The 19,001-nt window shown below is 49.4% G+C and overlaps 1 protein-coding gene and 1 long non-coding RNA gene across 4 annotated transcripts in view; one reads left to right on the top strand and one right to left on the bottom strand.

The window, feature by feature from the left end:
• LOC144587954 (uncharacterized) overlaps positions 1–19,001 on the bottom strand; it is a 494,427-nt gene that overhangs the window by 99,831 nt on the left and 375,595 nt on the right. The gene's annotated exons all lie outside the window — the stretch shown is intronic.
• Positions 1–19,001, top strand: part of IL1RAP (interleukin 1 receptor accessory protein) — a 65,914-nt gene that overhangs the window by 3,027 nt on the left and 43,886 nt on the right. For 2 of the 3 annotated variants that reach the window (XM_072996377.2, XM_078389699.1), the window contains one exon: positions 18,591–18,658. In XM_072996377.2, the coding sequence (XP_072852478.2) occupies positions 18,592–18,658 (67 nt within the window). In that variant the 5' untranslated portion in view covers position 18,591. Of the gene's footprint in view, positions 1–17,806; positions 18,659–19,001 lie in introns of those variants that run through there. The other variant, XM_078389700.1, reaches the window with a different exon arrangement.

The following is a 19,001-nucleotide window of genomic DNA, read 5'->3' as shown; positions in this document are numbered from 1 at the left end:
CTGCAGGCAGATCCTTCCTTTCAAGAAAGATTGGCTTAATTTGATGAAGAGGCGATAGCTCTCTAATTAGGAGCAGGTTCTCCTCCTCCTGTGAGCCGGGAGATTTCTTTCTTTCCAAAACAGGCTTTTCTGTGCAAATCAGAGGCATGGAATAATTTGGAGGAAGGCAGGAGGGAAACGAGGAATGGTCAAGATTTTGGCTTTTCTGGACACCTTCTTCTGAAATTGACTTGGACCTGATTCGTCCGTCGGCTTGGTTTTCGTTCCCTCAGGAAAATGGGGAGAAATCCCGCTTTACCTGCACTTGGAAGATTGCATACACTTTATAGGAGTTAATTCTTATGCTCCACATTTATAGCCTTTCTGTCAAGCTTTCCAAGTGTTTTAAAGTCTTTACATACATTATGTCAGATTTCCAAGGGAAAGCAAATTCATCCAGAAAATCATCCGGGAGCCTCTTAATGTGTTTCCTCTTGCTTTGCTCATTTTCTTTTTTTAAATCCAAGGATCTTTGGTTGACAGCCAGATCTAGGAGAAGTTACTTATTTGGGGCTGCAAGGCCCCGAATCTGAAGTCATCGATGCTGGTGGGAGAGTCCCAACCATTCTGTTTGGCTTTTGAGTTTGGTGCTCTTCCGCCTTGAACTGTAACGTAGTTAGTCTCCCGCGTTGCTCAGCTTTAGGCTCATTATTTAATCCAGAGTTCCCCAACCTTGGGCTTTCAGATGTTCTTGGACTTCAACTCCTAGAAATCCTGGCCAGCAGAGGTGGTGGTTAAGGCTTCTGGGAGTTGCAGTCCAAGAACATCTGGAGGCCCAAGGTTGGGGACCACTGATCCCACTGTTGCATTGATTGCTTGATGAAGGAAGCTCAGAAAGGACAATCCCTCCCTCCATCAACTAGTTTTTGACGTAAACACTGTGGTTCCCAGTCTTGGTTCCCCAGCCATCCTTGGACTAACATTCCCAGAAGCCTTCACTTCGAGCTGTGCTGGCCAGGATCTCTGGGAGTTGTAGTCCACGAACATCTGGGGGACCCAAGACAGATTGGTCGTGCAAGCATCGTCCAAGGAGCCCGTGGAGTTTCATGGACCAGCAGGGATTTGAACCTGGGTCTGCTCGGCCCTAGTCCAAGACTCTTATCCAGTACAACACCCTGAAAGGGGGTGGTCTTTGCCATCCTTTGACTGGGATGGACGTTCCTGCCTGAGGGAATTGGCAGCCTACGTTGAGCAGAGAGAAGCAGAGAGCAGCCAAGCAAGAGCAACGAGGTGTGTGTGTTTGTGTGTGTGTCTGTTTAGTGTGATCAACAATAGCTTTTAGAAAAGTGGCCCTCTGCCGCGCTTCCGGCTCCCGGCAGGCATAAATCCATGTCGACAGAAGAGGACCATCTAAGAAGTGTGCCCTCCCTCCCCGAGCCGTCCCTGCTCCTCTGGAAGGCGGCCAATACTTTGGGCAGAAACGGATTCAGCCGCGTGCGGTGGGAACCGTCGGATGGGTTGGGTCCTCTGGCCCCTGCCGGGGGGGGGACCTCCGTTGCACCCCTTGAGACGCGGCTTGAGTTTTCCCGCTGCCTTTTAAAGGCACCCCGTCAGAACCCATCGCATCCAGTCTTTTCCGTTGCCCCCTGGGCACGTGGGGGAAAGGACTCCGAGGGGGTGAGGGGTGGGTGGGGAGCAGGGCCGGTCTGGTTGAGAAAAGGAAGGCCAAGGGGGGGATTTCCGGCCCGATCCACCGGCCCGATTGCATCACAGCCCTGGACTTGGTTGAAATTCCGCCCTGTCATTATAGGTGATGAAACTTTGCTTGCCAAGTAGAGGTCGTTCGGGGCTTAGCAAAGTCTCGCCAGCCCCTTCATGATCGATCGTGGCCGAGGGCACGTTTCCCATAAAAACCCTCGCTCATTCTGTATACAGTACTGGGGTCCAGTTTTCGGGTTGTGTTTGGTGAAGGGGGAAAAAAGGGGGGGGGGGCTTTTTTCAGCCAAGGACTGTTTTCCCTTGCCATCTTGCCGGTTGCAAACCTCGGAAATTGCAGGAGTTAAATTTTGCCATCAGAAATGACTGTGAAGGGGTGGGGGGAGCCGTCTCCTTTTACAGACATCCAACACCCTGGCTCCCTTTTGTGTTTTGTTGGACACAGAAACATCCGGGTAAAGGCCTGCTCCGAAGGGAAGCCACCTGTGAGGTCACCCAGCCAAATTCGTGGCACCCAGTGGAGAACTGGTTGCAAATTGGGAGGCAGGGGGGGATGACTGACTATGGCAGGCCTGGGAGGAGATGGGCTGTGTTTGAAAACCTTTAGGGCTCCTTTTGGAGCTGAGGCTCTCTTGTAGGAAAGCATTCTGCGACAGAAGAATCAGGCTGACAACACATTTGACACATTCGTTGGCGAGCAACTACATCTCTCTCTTCCGCCGGGCTCTCCTCTCATCCAGCAGTGCCTTTACTTAGGTCAGTTTTCCTGCTCCCTATCCCTTGACCCGGCGAAATTGATCCCAATGTGACCATACACAGAGAAATGGATTTGGGCTGCTGAATTTGGCGAGAGCGCACACACTGCCAATTCCTCACTATCCATATGCGTGCAAAACTTTGTACATCTTGGGGTATTTTTATGGAACGCTTAACAACCTCGAGAACTGTCAGCTTAACATTCCAATTCACACTCTGTTAATCCGTGCCGGTATTAAGTGCACCTCGCTTCCAGAGTCTACCCTACAAGTTTTAATTATTTGGAGCATGCTGTGGAAGGAGGTCAGGCTAGGGCATCAGTGCGGCCTGAATAATCTGACTCAGATTGTTTCGATTCCCTGCAAATCATTCTCTCTTTTTTTGCCTACATTACAGTGGCAAGACTGCAAATAAGGTACATTTCAGTACACTTTTTCTTTGACAGTTCCACATGGATTTCTGTAATTTTGGGTTGTTTTTCACTTTGTGAAACAATGTTCAAGTTAGCAAAATGGGTTCTCTCCCCCACTTTGTTTTGTCTTTGAAGGAGAGTCTTTAAGATAGAGCATAATAAAACTTAACTCGTGAGCATGAAACTGGGTGGGTGGTGGGTCACAGCTTTCTCATGTGTTCAAAAGGCTTGCATCCAGCGTGTCTCATAAAACCCCTTTGCTCTTGTGCCTGCGGGGGCTGCTGTTATTAAGGACAAAGCCTTTACAGCGATTTATTATTTGTTTAATAAAAATTACACTCTAGTTCCGACTGACAATTGGGTTTAAGCTCAGTTTGACAATATACTAGAGGCAGATTGTCTGGATACACCTTCACATACATGTGGGAATGTGGATGCCTCTGGAAAATGGGTTGGAACAGCAGGACAGATTCCTTGAAATGGTTTTCAGTACCCCAGAGAGTGCGGAAGTTGGCACACATTTTGATGTGTTGCTGATACTCAGATTTGGGTGGATAAACACGGAGGGTTTGTTGAGAACCCTGACTGCCCGACCTCTGAGGTGTATATGGGAATCTGACTAGGAATCAGCCCCCCTTTCCAAAATTAATATCCTGAACAGGAACTTTCTTGGCATTCATGAGAGGCCATGGAAGTGCTTCAGAATATCACTCATTTCTTCACTCTCTGTGAGTTTACCAGAACCTCAGGACAATTTGTAAATTTCTCCCTACAGACAAGCAAAATCTCTGCCCGTCTTCCTTTGCTCTCTGGTGGGATGTCCGTATACCATTTTTCTTGCCTGGAAAAGTGGAAGATCTGGTGAGGAGGGGGACAGTTTGCCAAGTCCGTGAAGCCCTTGTCACCTTTCCATTTTTATTTTGTTTTAGAAAAGAGATGAACTCTTTGCCTTTCCACCCTTTCTTTGTCATATTTAAATTTTCTTCGTTTCTGTAGTGCTTCGTTACATGAAGCAATTTTAGATGAGCTGTTTTCAAGAGGATGTCTTTCTAGCAACAATTTTTTTCCATTATCCAGCAAGCGCCCGTGCGCTGTAGAGGTGCTCCGACGGAACATAAACAAAGACTCTGATTCTATTAGTGGCTGGAAATTGCAGTTAATACAACTGAGCACCTTGTTTTACGATTGCACTGCCGTTGCAAAGACGACGGCAATCACAAAGTCCGAACAATTTCCTGGAAAATCCTGCGTCCCACCCAGATGGTTTTTGTCTGGCGTGGTAGTCAAGGGCAGAGGTGACCATGTGGTTTGGGTTGACCGTCTGGGATTGAAGAAGAGGGCGGTGGGCTCTCGCTGCGAACTTGACAGCCTGTGAGAGGCAACCGGTAGGACCTTTTCCTGCTTCGCGGGTTGCCCGTTTGTGTCCGTAGAGTATTTCTGGCTTGCTTTGTGACTAGGGACCGTCTGCTGGGCAGGTGGGGGGGCTGGTTTCACCATCTGCTGCCTGGAGATTCTAGTCCCGGCTCTCCGATTTCCAATTTGTATCGCCTGGCGGTGCCCCAAGCTGCCTCCAAACCATGAGCTCATACGTCTGTCCAGGCCCACTTTCCGGCACCTGGGTCTGATTTTTGTGCTCAGTTCGGGGAGAGTTTGGAAGCAGGCAGGAGCTGAGCACCCTACCTGGATTCCTGACTGGATGGACCTTCAGGCAGGCCGACCGGTTTATGGCCTGTAAGGCTGGCTGCCTCTTCCTGAGCCGAAACGGTTGGCCCGCGAGAGTTGCCTCCGAGATTGGAACCCGGCTCTGGAGCTCCCTCACCAGGAAGGCGAGGTACTCCTCAGTACCCATTGTTGTGGGTTGTTGGCTTAAGGCATAAATTTATTCTCCTTCCCTGCTGGTCTTTGTTGTCATCTGCAGTCTTAAGTGATGCCTCAATATATATTTGCTGTCAGTGACATGCCTTCAAATTACTTCTGACTTACGTTGACTCGAGTAGGGTTTTTGAGGTATGTGAAATGTTCGAGGGGTGGATTTATCATGGTCAGCCCCTCCCTCAGTGAGTTTCCGTGGCCAAACGGGGATTTGAACCCCGTTCTCCTGAACCCTGGAGTCTGCTGCTCTGTCCACTACGCCACACAGGCGCTCACGAGGAATTTAACTAACCTTTCGGTTTTCTTTTTCTCACTGTTCTTAGTTGAGGCAGCTTTCATTTTCTTTCCCCCTTTTTATTTTGTGGCACATGTCTATGGTGAGCACCCCACGTGGAAAGGCAGGAGGGACGAGCAAGCGGGATTGAGGAACGAGAGCGAGCGTGGCGTCGACTCAGGGGGTGGGAGGAATGCTTTTGGACTGGAAGCCTCGTAAGCTCCCGTCGGTAGAGCTGGTGGTGAAGGATGCTGGGCGTTGTAGTCTGCTGTTACCTGGAAGGCCATGATTTGCCATCTTTGTGGCCTGCCTTGACTGGCTTCCCAGATCAATTTCTGGCATTGCCGAGCAAGAGGTCAGACTAGATGACCCTTGGTTGTTCCCGTTCTGTGATCTTGTGTTAGGGCTCCTTCCCGGCAGTTCCGAGTGTGGGGTGAGGGGGCTTGGCTTCCTCGGAAGAGTTCCCTTTTCTATGCTTGAGGGCACTCGGGGCACGTGGCTAAGAGTCCTGTGAGGCAGGCCAGCATTATTATTCTCCTTCTCTCGAAGACGAAGACGGGACTCTGGGGAGAGGCCGGGGAGAAGGGAGCGCAACCGAGCGAGTGACCTGCCTCAGGGGCAGCTTCCGAGTTTGTGGCGCTGGGGAGACTCGGACCGGAGGTTGTGGTTGCCTCTCTGGGGAGCTCGCCCGGTGAAACCGAAGGAGGAAATGGCAGTGGCTGTCGTACCCTTGGGTTCTCGCCAGAAAGCCAGCGCCAAGAATTCTTGTGACCCTCGGTTGCAACCCTTGATGTATGTCTGTACTATACATTACGAAAGCAGGTTCTTGAAATTGAATCAAACCTGAACGTTTCCTAGAAGCCGAAATGGCTAAATGGAGCTTCCCTACTTTGGGCACATCATGAGAAGGCAGGATTCTGTGGAAAAGACAATATTGCACGGAGAAGTTGAAGACCGCAGGAAAAGAGGAGGGCCCAATATGAGGTGGACAGATTCCCTAAAGGAGCCACGGCTTTGCGTTCGCCACAGCTGAGCAGGGCCGTGGAGGACAGGAGCGCATTAGACCGTTCCCGTATGTCGTGGGTAAATGGGTGGCACATGGCAGAGCAGTGTCTTCCCACTGCGGACTTCCCATCATCTTTCAAGCCTCCTGCTTTTTTGCCTCGGCATTGCGGAGCAGCATCTGTGAGATGGGCTGGTGGGGTCAGCAGTGCCTCTCATGTCTTGTCCCAAGGTTTTCCCATTTCCCTCCTTGGTATCCTGTGTATCTGTGGATTCTGTGACCCAGAGAATGAGTGTGTTTAGGGGGCTGTGGGACTCCTGGCCACTGCATTTTATGATTTAGGTTGCTCACAGAGCAGCAACAATTGACAGAATCTCTCTCTCACACACACACATCCTGCCCTCCCACATCTGTCCTGTAACTGTGTCGTCCGTCCCCCCCCCCCCCGTGCTCCTTTTGAGCCTGCTAAAGAGCCGGGCTTCCTGCAGACAGAGTTTTAACCAGAGGTGGGGCAAATGACTTTTTTTCCGGACTATAGCTCCCAGAACGTGAAAAAGTCATTTTCCCCACCTCTGGTTTTAATACGTTTGGCATTTAAAGCTGCACAGACTCGATGGAATTAATCATGTGCTGTCCACTTCGTTCTGACTTCTGGCACCCCCCCCCTTTTTTTTAGGTTTTCCAGATAGAGAAGACTCAGAAGTGTTTTCCCCTTCCCCTCTTCCGGTGGGGGGTGCCCCTGGGACTCCAGTGCAGCTTTCCCAAGACCCCCCTCCCCAGGCTGGCTCTTCTTCCCCTTGGAGGCCGAGGGAGGAATTGAACTCCCAACCTCTGGCTTTCTCAAGCCAAGATCTAAACCACTGAGCTGTCCAGCCAGCCACAGCCTGCCTAGGCAGGCACATGAGTGTAGAACGTTGAGCAGGAGAAGGGCAGGGTTTTTAATATAGGTTCTGTGCAACGCTGAGTGTGTCCCACATGGGTTGTGTGTGAATATCTCCTGCCCTCTGCTAGCCTCCTTCCAATATCTATAAATCGTTGGCAGAGTCTTCCGTACCATCCCCGGAGGATTCATGGAGTGACCTGGAAGGTCACCTCTGAATGCCAGAAAGAATGGCTCCGGTGGTGATGAAGGAGGGAGAATCTCCCGAGATGCTCCCGGTGTTATTACCACTTCCCTAGTTCTTGCGCCTGGACTGCAGTGAGCCACAGAACCGGCCTCGCGCTCCTTCCGTCTCCTCCCAGGTTGCTCAGTGAGTGTCTCATTGTGTTGGATCATGGTGCCTGTGAGACGCTGGGGATTCTGGACACATCGGGGGCTAAATTCTGCTTTTAAGAGCCAGATGACACAACGCAAAGTGATAAATGCTTCTGCTCATGGGCACAGCGCCTGCTTTGCATGTTGAGTGTGTGTCTAGGGTTCAGTCCCCTGCATTTCCGATGACAAAGAAGCCCAGGAAGAGAAGGGCAGAAGGGAGGCTTTGGTCCGGGGTGCTGGGGGAGCTGAGCTGGGGGGCTCCACTAGGCAGGCGGGTTGTTTTATGCCAGCGCCCACAGAGCCTGGTAGGATTTTTTTTTTTAATATGGAACAAGGATTTTAGGGCTAGATCCTGCCAATGTTCACGCAAGGACCGGATGACTTGTGGTGGACAACGGCAGGTAATTGATAAGGTACTGGGGCACATCTTGGTTGCACATGTGGCACATAACCAGGCGCATGGCTGAGACACTCCCCACGTCAACTAGCCATGGCGTGTGACATAGGCCCCATGTTATATGTCGGTGGGATTCTCCCCAATGACTTTTCAGAAGTAACACAATCAAGGTCACCTTACTGGGACAATGAGTAAAAATTTATCATTACTTCTGAAACTTGCCTTTGAAAAGTGGTAGAGACTTTTAGCCTGGAATGTTCAAGGTTGGTTGGTTGGTTGGTTGGTTGGTTGGTTGGTTGGTTGGTTTAAAATGATTGCTACCCTGCCTTTCTCCTCAAAAGGGCACAAGTTTTATGAAAGGTTTTTCTACCCCCTTTTAAAAAAATATTAACTCAATGAACAGCAAAATATGCAACCCGACAAGTTCCTTTTTTAGCCTTACAATGAGACAAGAAAGAACATGCCATTTTCCAACCATTGCAAGAAATAATAGGAATGAGACTCTGGATTTGCTCACCATCCCAGAATCTTTTCAGTCTTAAGGACTAGATCCTTGAGAGTGGGTGGGTGGGTACAATTGTCCCTGAATATAAGAAACAAGTCAAAGAGCTTAAGATGTGGTGCTTTCCTCCAAAGCATGATCTTCTGGGGCCTTAGTGTAGAACTGAGTGATGTTCACCAACTGTTCGGTTTTGTTCATAAAAAAAGTTTTGCTGGCCTTTTTAAAAGCAGATTGCAGATCAGCGAATAGCAGGACGATCTTTGGAGCTTGGCTGAGTGAGGAGGATCATCAGCAATGCCACAAAGCCTGTGGGGTGGGAGGACTCCATGCGTCTCTCCGCTTGTTTTAGTCTACCGGGGCACTCTCAGATTGACCCTCCCCTCCCCGGGGTGCTTTGTATTTCTAAAAACAGTTGGCAGATGAATCTCACCTGGTTTTTCCACTGCTGCTGCTTCCCTTCCTGTGGCGGCCTCATCCATCCTGACTCGGACAGAAGCCCCAAATCCTGGGGTTTGGTTCAGACTCTTTCCTGACGTTTAGGTTGGGTTTGATCCTGCACAAATCAAACCAAAAAGGGGTTATCTTTGCCAAGAGTGCGTTCACACTCCCGAAGCGCTCCGCCGCAGCCGGTTTATAAAAATCTCGAAGCTCAGTTTAGCTTGTGCTTCGGAGAATGACAGAGTTGGAGTTTTGCAAAAGACAGGGATTATTTTCTGCAGCAATCATGCACGTTTATGTCTCATGCATCTGGCTCTTCTGTTGAGCTCGAGAGGATGGGGATGGCACTTATTTAGATTGCACAGGGTAAGAGCACATTTGGGCACCAGCAGATTCCTCCTCATTTTGCCTGTGATCGCAGGAGAAAATAGAAGGCCGGCCTTTGAAGCCTCTGTGCCTGTGAAAGAAGAAGTGTTCTTGGGGTGATGCGTTGGGGATTGCATTGAGGGTTGCCAAGAGGGAGAGAGGCCGACCTCTCTGAGGGAGTTGAATCCACCAGAGGGATTTACTGCAGAAGTAGTGTCTCTGCTCCTGGAAGCACAAGAAGGAGATCTAGTAAGCAGCTGTGAGTCTGAACCTCCAGAATAGTTGTGAAAATCATCTGAGCCGTGATTGGGGCCAAAACAGACACTGCAGTTAGTTGGTCATTAGAAGTGGAGCTGCCTTAAAATGTTAAATTCATCTGGCTTAATTTACAAGGCAATTGCTTCGGCTCATGAGCTTTGAAGGAATGTGCCTCTGGAGGGAAAACATTTTCTCACTTTCTAACTGCAGAGTCGGCATCTTAGCTTAATTAGGCCATCTAGGTTTTTGTTCCCCTTCCCTTCCTTTCCTTTCGCTTCATCTGTGCCATGAGGGGATAATACCACTGGTCTACTCTCCAAGCTTGTTGTAACCATTAAAACCGGATGATGAGAACCAGTGTATAGTGTGGAAGTTAAGAAGTGTTCACCTGGGATTGGGGAAACGAGGTTCTAGGTCCTGCTGAAGGTTGAATATTCAGGAGGTGATCTTGGGAGCCAGCTGGCCTCCAGACCTCAAAGGGCGGTGGTCGGGAGGAATTACAGTCTTTAAACTGTGGTGCCCTGAACTGGATGCAGGATTCCAAGTGAGGTCTAAACAAATCAGAGCAGAGCCGGTCCTGTTACTTCCTTTGATCTGGACGTAATCCTCCTCTTGAGCCCACCTAGCGTTGCCATTGCTGTTTTCTGCCACATCTCATCACACTGTTGACTCCTGTTCAGCGTGTGGTCTGCTAAGGCCCCCGGATCCTTTCCACGCACAGTACTGTCAAGCCGCTTATCACCTGCATCCTATATTGTGTGTGTCTCGTTTTTATGCTCAAATAAAGAGCTTTGTGTTTTCCCCTCTTGCAGAGATGCTGAATTGGATGGCCTGAGTCCAGCTGCAGTAGGAAAAAAAGGAAGGAAGGAAGTTATTAAAAACAAGGAGCAGAACATATTGCTCAGAGATGCCCAATGCATTTCAGAGGATATTGTTTCTTTCATCCGGGCCAAAGGAATAAAACATTCCACTTTCTCCTTTAGCAGTCTCCCTTCTTTCATGAAAATTGCACTGAAAATACATTTTTCTCCCTTGGTTTCGCCACTCAACCCTGTAAGAATTGCATCTCTATTTTTCTCTCTTGGTTTCACTGCTCCAGTTAGTGGTAAAGCAACCAGGTGGTGTCTGATTGCACCAGAAAGGGGTGTGATGGTGGGAGCAGATTGCCTTAAAGTCACTCTTTTATAGGAATTGCTCACTGGAGCTTGCCCCCTGCAAAGATTAGCCCTGGCACTGGACTTAAAAGGTCCAGCTTAGGCATGGATCAGGGTTGGGTTGGTGCATGACCTCCCGTGCCATAAAGGAGTCCAAAATACAAGTTGAGAGGAAGGCAATCAAGATGATCAGGAGACTGGAAACCAAGCCCTTTGAGGGAAGACTGGAATAACTGGTTATGTTCAGCCTTGAGAAAAGAAGACTGAGAGGAGAGCACTCTTCTTCAAAGACTTGGACAGCTGTCCTAAGGAGGAGGAGCAAGATCTGTTCTCGATCATCCTAGAGTCCAGCTCGTGTAACAATGGGGTCAAGCTGCAGAAAGCCAGATTTAGACTGAATTTCAGGGGGGGATTTCTTAACTGTTAGAGCACTGCGACAGTGGAACTCATGACCTTGGGAGGCAGTGAGCACTCCAGTGCTTGGAGGCCTGCAAGAGAATACAGTGGTGCCTCGCATAACGAGCGCCCCATTTAACGACGAATCCGTATAGCGATGCGGATTTTGCGATCGCTTTTGCGATCACATTGCGATGTTTAAATAGGGTAAAAATCGCATTGCAATGATCAGTAAGCATTTCGCTTACCGATCTTCGCATTGTGATGTTTTAAAACAGCTGATCGGCGGTTAAAAAATGGCCACCGCGTCAACAAAATGGCCGCCGCAGCGTTTTCACGCTGATTCCTCGCTTACCGAGGTTGCGAAAATGGCGGCCCTATGGAGGATTTCAGCTTAGCGGTGAGTTTATCCCCCATAGGAACACATTGAAGGGGTTTCAATGTGTTCCTATGGGGTTTTTTGCCCCGGATAGCGATGTTTCCGGATAGCGATGATTTATCCAGAACGGATTATCGTTGCTATGCGGGGCACCACTGTATTGGATGGCCGTTGGTCCGATCTGCTTTGATTCAGATTCCTGTGCTGAGCAGGGCATTGGGCCTGATGGCCTTAGAGGCTCCTTCTGACTCCATGATGATTCTAGGATTCTATGCAAACCGTTTCCCTTCTCTGATTGCCCCCAAAGTCCTTTCTCAGTTTGCCAGTTCTGGAAATGGGATCAGTCCGATGGGTGGCGAGGTGCTTGTGCTTGCTTAGCATGAGTTAGTCTGTGATCTCTTTGCTCTGAAGAGTCCCCCTCCTCAGAGGTTTCTGAAGGTCAGCCTGCCGTTCCAAGAGGTAGCCAGCCCGGCCTCTGATCAAGCGGCCACTCTCTTTGAGGCCTCTTCCCAAACCATCCACTTCAGAGGGGGAAAAAAGGGTGGCCGGTCAAAATGGCAGGCCTTGCACCATCTTCTCTGATTGGCTGCCAGCGCTGCCACGTGAGAGCCTGGGGGGCCACGTGGCAATGTCCTTGGACGGCTCGCTTCTCGTCTCTCCTTGAGAACATTTAACAGTTTGTCCTAAATGAAAAGCTCTGGAAGCAACCCAAAATAGGCTCTGATGTATTGCTTTGGATGCCTTTCCTGAGAGGAGAGCGACTGTGCAAACGTCGGTCTGTCCCCGTGGCTGCCGAAATTAGGGAGGAAATTCATCACGGGGGGATTTAATGAACCATGGTTAATGAAATTGTCTGAAGGAAATCTGAATTACATTATTAAACTGGGGAGAAATTAAATATTCCAGAATTGTACTGTTCCTAAATTCTCCTTGGTTGAAAGGGTTTTCCCCCCCATGTTTGAGGCCTAGCTTACGGATAGATCTTAACTATCATTTCTAGTGTGCTTTTGTGATCTGTATATTTTCTACTGAGTTATCAGATATTTATTTATTTATTTAATTTATATCCCGCCTATCTGAATCACATAGGACCACTCTAGGCGGCTAGATAACAAACATCTGTGCTGCAGTTGAGGCAAAAATCGACCTGGAACCGTTGTTGTTGTTGTTGTTGTTGTTGTTGTTGTTGTTGTTGTTGTTGTTGTTGCTGCTGTTGTTGTTGTTGTTGTTGTTGTTGTTGTTGTTATGTGTCATCACGTTGCATCGGACTTTTGGCAACTCTATGAATGAGCCCTCTCCAAAATGTCCTGTTCAGCTCTTGCAAACTTACAAGCCCCTGGTTTCCTTTAGGGAGTCTGTCCATCTTGTATTTGGTCTTCACCTTTTTTCTGCTGCCTTCCACCTTTCCCTGCCATTCTTGTCTTCCCCAGAGAATCTTGTCCTGAGTCCTGCTTTCCCTCCTCTTCCTCTGCCCACCCCACCCCCCCGTGGCATAGGAAGAGGAGGGAAGGGATCAAAGCGGGATCAAAGGCAGCAGGGATGGGGGATCGATTTGATCCCTTTCCCCCTCTTTTTCCCATGCAGCTTGGCATCGGAAGGTTGTGGGGGTTCTGTTATTTTATTTTATTTTAGACAGACCCACAAGCCGTCTAAAAAATGATTGATTCGTAGTTCGTTGGTCCACTGGGGGGGCAATTCGTGGTTCCTGGGTTATCAAGTTTGGATCAAGATGAGCCTTGTGGCGCAGTGGTTAAAACGCTGTACTGCAGCTAAAACTGTGCTCACGACCTGGGGTTCAAATCCCAGGTAGCCGGCTCAAGGTTGACTCAGCCTTCCATCCTTCCGAGGTCGGTAAAATGAGTACCCAGCTTGCTGGGGTGGGGGCCAATGTGTAGCCTGTATAATTAAATTGTAAACCGCCAGGAGAGTGCTTGTAGCGCTATGGGGCGGTATATAAGTCCAATAAATAAATAAATAAATAAATAAATAAATAAATAAATAAATAAATAAATGAAGTGCCATTTGGGCCCCATCTTAAGTTCCCACGTAGCCTGCCTCGGGCTTCTTGGCCGCCACCTCCCGTTTCACAAGTTTCCTTTGTGTTCCGTCATTGAGCACCAGCGATGAATGCATTGACCTTGCCTGATCCATTACGCTGCTCCCCCAGAAGTAATAAATATTGATGAAGGGCGTCCCTCCCTATCGCCCCGTTTCTGTAGCTCCACAACTATTTTCCACAGAAAGCAGCTTGGAGAGATCATTTGAAGATGGACTACAGCTGCTCCATCAGGTGCCGGGTGGAAGGAAGTGAGAGGGTCCTCTTTCAGCGGCTGTGCACGAGAAGAAGGCTTCCCACAGTACAAGGGTCCTCATGATATGGGGCGGGGGGTGGCATTTCTTGCTGTCCTTGTAATTCCATGGAAGTAAAAGGGAGCCATGCGGCCGTTAACACAATGCAAACGCGAGATTAGGTGATACTTTGATAAGCCACTTAAAAAATCATCGCACAGCATGCGAGCTTTTGTAGATCAGGACCACTTCGTCAGGCATGTGTACCAGTGTGAAGAACGTAAAAAGTCTAAAGCTTTTGTGGCAAGATGGATTTTACCAGACATATCTTTCTTAGATGTACTGGAATAGGATCGCCAGCCCACAGCTTTCTCACCGGTCACTTTAAATCCACACCCCTAATGCAGACGGCACCTTTCCTGGCTTATATCGAAGAAATAGGTTTGTGATTCGCTGGAGGGTGGAAGCAGGTTGCCAGGATGCTGAAAAGCCCCCCTCCCCATTTGATAAACTTGTAGAAAAGGGCGGCCCACCTTCAGAGCGGAGCCCAGATGCCTTCTGCAACCATAATCTTCTCCCTTGTCCATGTCCCCCCCCTTTCTCCTTTCCTCGGCTTCAGAGAGGAGAAAGGAAAAGCAGTGCCTGAGCCCCCCCCCAAAAAAAGACCTTCTCTCTGTGGCCCACCCTTTTTTTTTGGCATTTCCCCCCTCTGCCTCATGCTTCCTTCCTCTTTTCTCCTCCCGACCTGGTTGCTCCACCCCATTGCAAAGGCGTTGGCTTGGGATGCCTGGGTGGGCAGAGCACGTTTAGATGGCTTCTCGTGTTCTTAACGAAGAGGGTCTTGCGAGTTCCGATAGGGAGGAGGGCCTTTGGACCATGCACAAGAGAACGGGAAGGCCAGTCTCCTGAAAAGGACAAAAAGCTGGTCCCACAGCTACAAATAATCAACTATCCCAACAAACTTCACCAGAGCACAGACAGACTCTTGTCCTCTGAAGATGTCAGCCACAGAGACTAGTGAAACATTAGGAAGAAAAACCTTAAGAACACAGCCAAACAGCCCGGACAACCACAACAACGATCTTAGATGTGTTTAGCCTTGCAGAAACCATTGTGGTTTCAGTGTGTCCGCTGCTTTATGAATTCTTCCTTCCGCATATAGAAAAGCCACAGCTCAGAACGTTATATTTGAAAGGAATTTGCTGTATTACAGTCATTGGTGAAAATTGCAATACCTCGTCGTTGCTGTGATTGAACAGTTCATTTGGGGTGTGCATTGCTGACACTTTGGGTTTATCGCTACCAACACGCCAGAAAAAATACTGACTGGTTCTTTCTCATGCCCGGGAGGGAAAGAGAAGAGAGTGATGGATTCCAGCATCCTTTGAATTCATGACTTTCAGAAGGCCCTCTCATTAACCACGTTGCTCAGGTCTTCTGCACCTGTGGCTTCGTGTCATTCTGATACTACACCTGCAAAATATTTGAAAAAATGCAGACGACCCTTAACGATCATCCAGTCCAGCCCCCATCAAGGAGGCCCATTAAGGGGGGGGATCGAACTCCCAAACTCAGGCTCTGCAGCCAGAGACCTAAACCCCTGAGGGATCCAGCCAGCAAATGTTCTCCAATGGTTAAAACCCAATAGTTCCGATTAACCAGTTTTAAAGGCTCTATTCAAATGGAGAAAGTGTTATTTTAGAGTAATCTTGCCCAGTTGTCAGAATGCAAATTGAGCAGCGTCTTTCTTTCTTTCTTTCTTTCTTTCTTTCTTTCTTTCTTTCTTTCTTTCTTTCTTTCTTTCTTTCTTTCTTTCTCTTTTCTTGCTGCAACTCCCCGGGCAGCTATTGTGCTGGGGTTCTGCATGGCCAGAGATCATGGAATTCATTTGCAAACCAAGGAAAAAGGGGTCCCACTAGGGTGCCGGATCGATCGCTCTCTTCAAGGGGCTGGGCATTCTGCTGTGAGGATAGGTTTTGTCTGAGTCCCAGATCATGGGTGTCGTCTGCAAGAGGACGGGGGGGGGGGGATGTTAGAATTCAGTGCAATCTTTGGCATTGTTTCTCTGGGCTTGATCCGGAAGCTGACTCTTAAACTCCAGAAATCTCCTCCTTTGTGGTGTATGTTTGTACTCCTGAGATCTTTTGGGAATCAGGCTGGAAAACCATAAATACTTTTGGCAGCATATGGGGTTCCTTCAGCAAGGCGTTTGCAAATGGGGCTTTTGGGGTCCCTCCCAGCTGCTTCGCCATCAGCCAGAGGTGCTGAAAGAAAAATTAAAATAGATTTTCGCTGTTTTCTTTTTTCTTTTCTTTCTTTCTTTTTTTTTGGCTGGGGGCTGGTTGCCGGTTGCCAGGGCCTTCGGCTCCTGTTGCTAAGGGTATGTTTGCTGAAAGGCTGTTTGTTGTTCGGCCTTGTCTGGAGAATAACCTACGGCTTGGGCTTCAGAAGGTCCTTAGAGGTGAGCGGAGAAATCGGTGCCAACGGACTAGGGAACAATGGCCAAGTGGACGTGGTTCTGCGGACACAATACCTGGGAGCCTGTTCTTTGTGAATGGATGCTGTGTCCGTCCCCCCCTGCCGCAACTGTACAGCTGTTGTGAGGACACCAAATGCTACCATCCCCAGACCCCGAGGCCTTTTCCGTGGGCCCAGCATTGCACGCTGGCAGTCTCTTCCCCACGCGTGTAGGCATGAAAACCGGAGACGTTTATCTGAGGGCTCTGTTGGAACTCTGGAATCCCTGCAGGGAACCGACTCGTTACAAGGCACAGTTATGTGCAACGAGTTAAAGGCTGGGTGTTCATTAAATGGCTTGGCAAAACCAGAGAACAGCTGCAAAGGAAATGAGGAAAGGCTCTGAGCAACTTTCAAACGTTACTTTGCAAAAGTGTTTTAAGGGCATTTGAAAGGGATCGAGGGATGTTAGTTCAAGTCAGCTCAGATAACCTCAATTTATTGAAACGGCAGAGGACGTAAATGGACTAGTGGGAAACATATGAGATCTTTTCTCCACCAGAAGTAGGAATGGCTTGCTCAGTTCATTGCTGCCCTTGAGATCCTTCCCCTGAGCAGAGAGTGAGACGGCCGCTGGCTTTTTGATCTCCCCCCCCCCAGGTCTTTGGAATTTGCGCAGAATATCTCTCCATCTCCTTCCCTTTGAGAAGCAGTTTAGATCGCCATCGGCCATGGTGTCTTCCTGGGCCATCGGTCGGGAAACGGGTCTCGGGGACCCTGTTTCGCAGCGGGCCCCAGTCTGTTCCGGAGGGGTGGGCTCAGAAGATGGAGGGCAGGGGGACCGGGAGGGGTCTCACCCCTGGCCTGTGAAGGGTTCAGGGCTTCAGCGTCTCCGTACATGAAGTCAGTGGCCAGGGGTTTGAGGGTTCAGCGCCTCCCACATGCTGGTGTGACTGAACTCGGAGGGTGATCAGATGGGCGTGCGACTCACTCTTCGATTCCCAGAGAAGCCGGATGCGAGAGCATTGCGGGGGGGGGGGGGGAGGCTCGACTAGTCTTGCGGCGAAGAAAAGGAGAGGAGAGCTTCACAAACTGGTCTCCTCCTTGGTGCAGCCCTGCAAATGGCTGGAGGATGTGATGATGCCCCTGTTCAGTGCCAGGCAGGAGGGAACATGTGGGTCATCTTGTCTGAGACCACACTGGCTCTGGGTTCCAAAACGCCTCCTGCCAAGTCCCCTGGATTCCGTTTGCTGTTCCCTTCGCCGTGTCCATACCTCCTAGCTCCCGGCTGCTTCCGTCACTTTCTTACCTGACGTCCGTTGTTCTTCCAGTCTGGAGCAGGAAGCCCATAAACTGAAACTCCATCGTTAACAGAATGCTCATTTCCTCCAAAGACATTCATGGCCTTCTATAAGCTTGGTTGGAATTAGGAGGGAGATTTCCACTCAGGGGGCTAAAAGGGCAAAAGAAATGCTCTGTAGGCAAAGCAGCAGGAGGAGGAAGAGAAATCCAAACTATAAGCAGGACCCCCCCCCCCCCGCTTATTTCACTTTCCAGGGTTTGGATGGGGGGGTGATTTCCCTAAAGAGCCCCTTCTAGGAGGTCTCCAGGGACCGTGTTTCATGGTTCAGGTTTTTTCCCCCGACTCTGGGATGATTGGGGGGTAGGAGCTCTTTGGGTCCAGCAAAACAGCCGTGGTGGGGTGCACGCTGGCCGTGGGCGGCAGGCTGGCCACCCCATGGCACAGGCACGCCTCCCTTTCAGATTCTGCTCTTGTCTGACGCTGCTCTGAGATGCGCCTCCGCCAAAGGCTGTTCGGATGCGACCCTCGGCTACTCGGGAAGATGCAGAATTTCAGCCCCCTGACCCATCTGTGTTCCAGTCTTGGAGGGGGTGGTGGTGTCCCCTTTTGGGAACTGAAATGGGCAGGTGCTAATCATTCCACTGTCATTTAAATTGTTTTGTAAATTTCTGTTCACACGACATACAGGGAACATCGGTTCCTTTGGCCAGCCCATCGAGTTTACCACCTCACCAGCGTGGCTTTTTAAAAAATCATCCAGTCCCTGTATCGTGCTTCAGCATGTGTAGATCGATTTATTTACTTTGCAAATGGGTTGTGGAGGGTTTGTTTTTTTGGCACAGTGGCCTCTGCATGGCCCCCAAGCTTGCTTTTTAAAGGCTTAGCAATAAATCACTTACTTTTAAAAACAAACAAGCCATAAACGCAACAGTTTATTGATGTTTCGCTTATCTGTTGTCTTCCGTATTGTACCCGTAGTCCCTGCTTTTGGCTTTTGTGTGGCTTAGAGTTAATAGTTCCCCCTGGCTTTTCAACAACAGTTTCAGTCCTTTTTAACGCTGCCCTAGAGCTGCTGACATATCCCACCAGGTGACACATGTACTAACAGTTCGAAGTGACAGGAAAATGGCACATACACATAACACTTTACTGACACATCACAATTTTTTAAAAAAGAAAAGGACCCTCTTTCTTGCTTACGTCCAAAAGGCATCCTATATGCCAATTACATGGGTGGATTTAATTTGATGGGTGGATAATGGGTAGATTAAAAAGAGGCTGCAGAGGCTTGCATGCGTATTAAATAAAGTAGCTCTGAAGATCTCGGCGGCTCAGTAGCTGGCATAACCGTGGTGTGTATCTTTTCTCCCCACCCTCTCTGCAGGATGAACGTCCACCACCTCCTGCTTGGGATCCTATGGCTGGGCAGCCACGACCTCAGCGGTGCTTCCGGTGAGTGTCTTGACCGGGAAGGTTTCCATGTGGACCCGTTGGGGGGGGGGGTGAGAATCTTTCCTTCACAGTCTTAAAGCCTGGGATCCAAAGAACAGCTTTAGTTGTGTCCAAGAAAGGATTTGGGTAAGCTCCCTCGGGCAGGGCCGTCCCGACGCAGGGGAGCAACCGATCCCTGTGTTCTGCCTAACGCGCTCTGCGCAGCATCCCAAAAAGGCACTTTCGTCCCGTCCCAGGTCTGCTGTCTGAGGCAGTTCACTCTGCCCATTCGCTGGGGCTTGAAGTCAATCTTCCTTTGTTGGAGAGCCAGACGGTTTCATATCCTGTTTTCAACCGTCTCCAT

Source organism: Pogona vitticeps, chromosome 3 (assembly GCF_051106095.1).
Source record: "Pogona vitticeps strain Pit_001003342236 chromosome 3, PviZW2.1, whole genome shotgun sequence".
Classification (NCBI taxonomy): domain Eukaryota; kingdom Metazoa; phylum Chordata; class Lepidosauria; order Squamata; family Agamidae; genus Pogona; species Pogona vitticeps.
The sequence above is the reverse complement of the archived record's forward strand: the minus strand, read 5'-3'. Positions and strand labels throughout refer to the sequence as shown.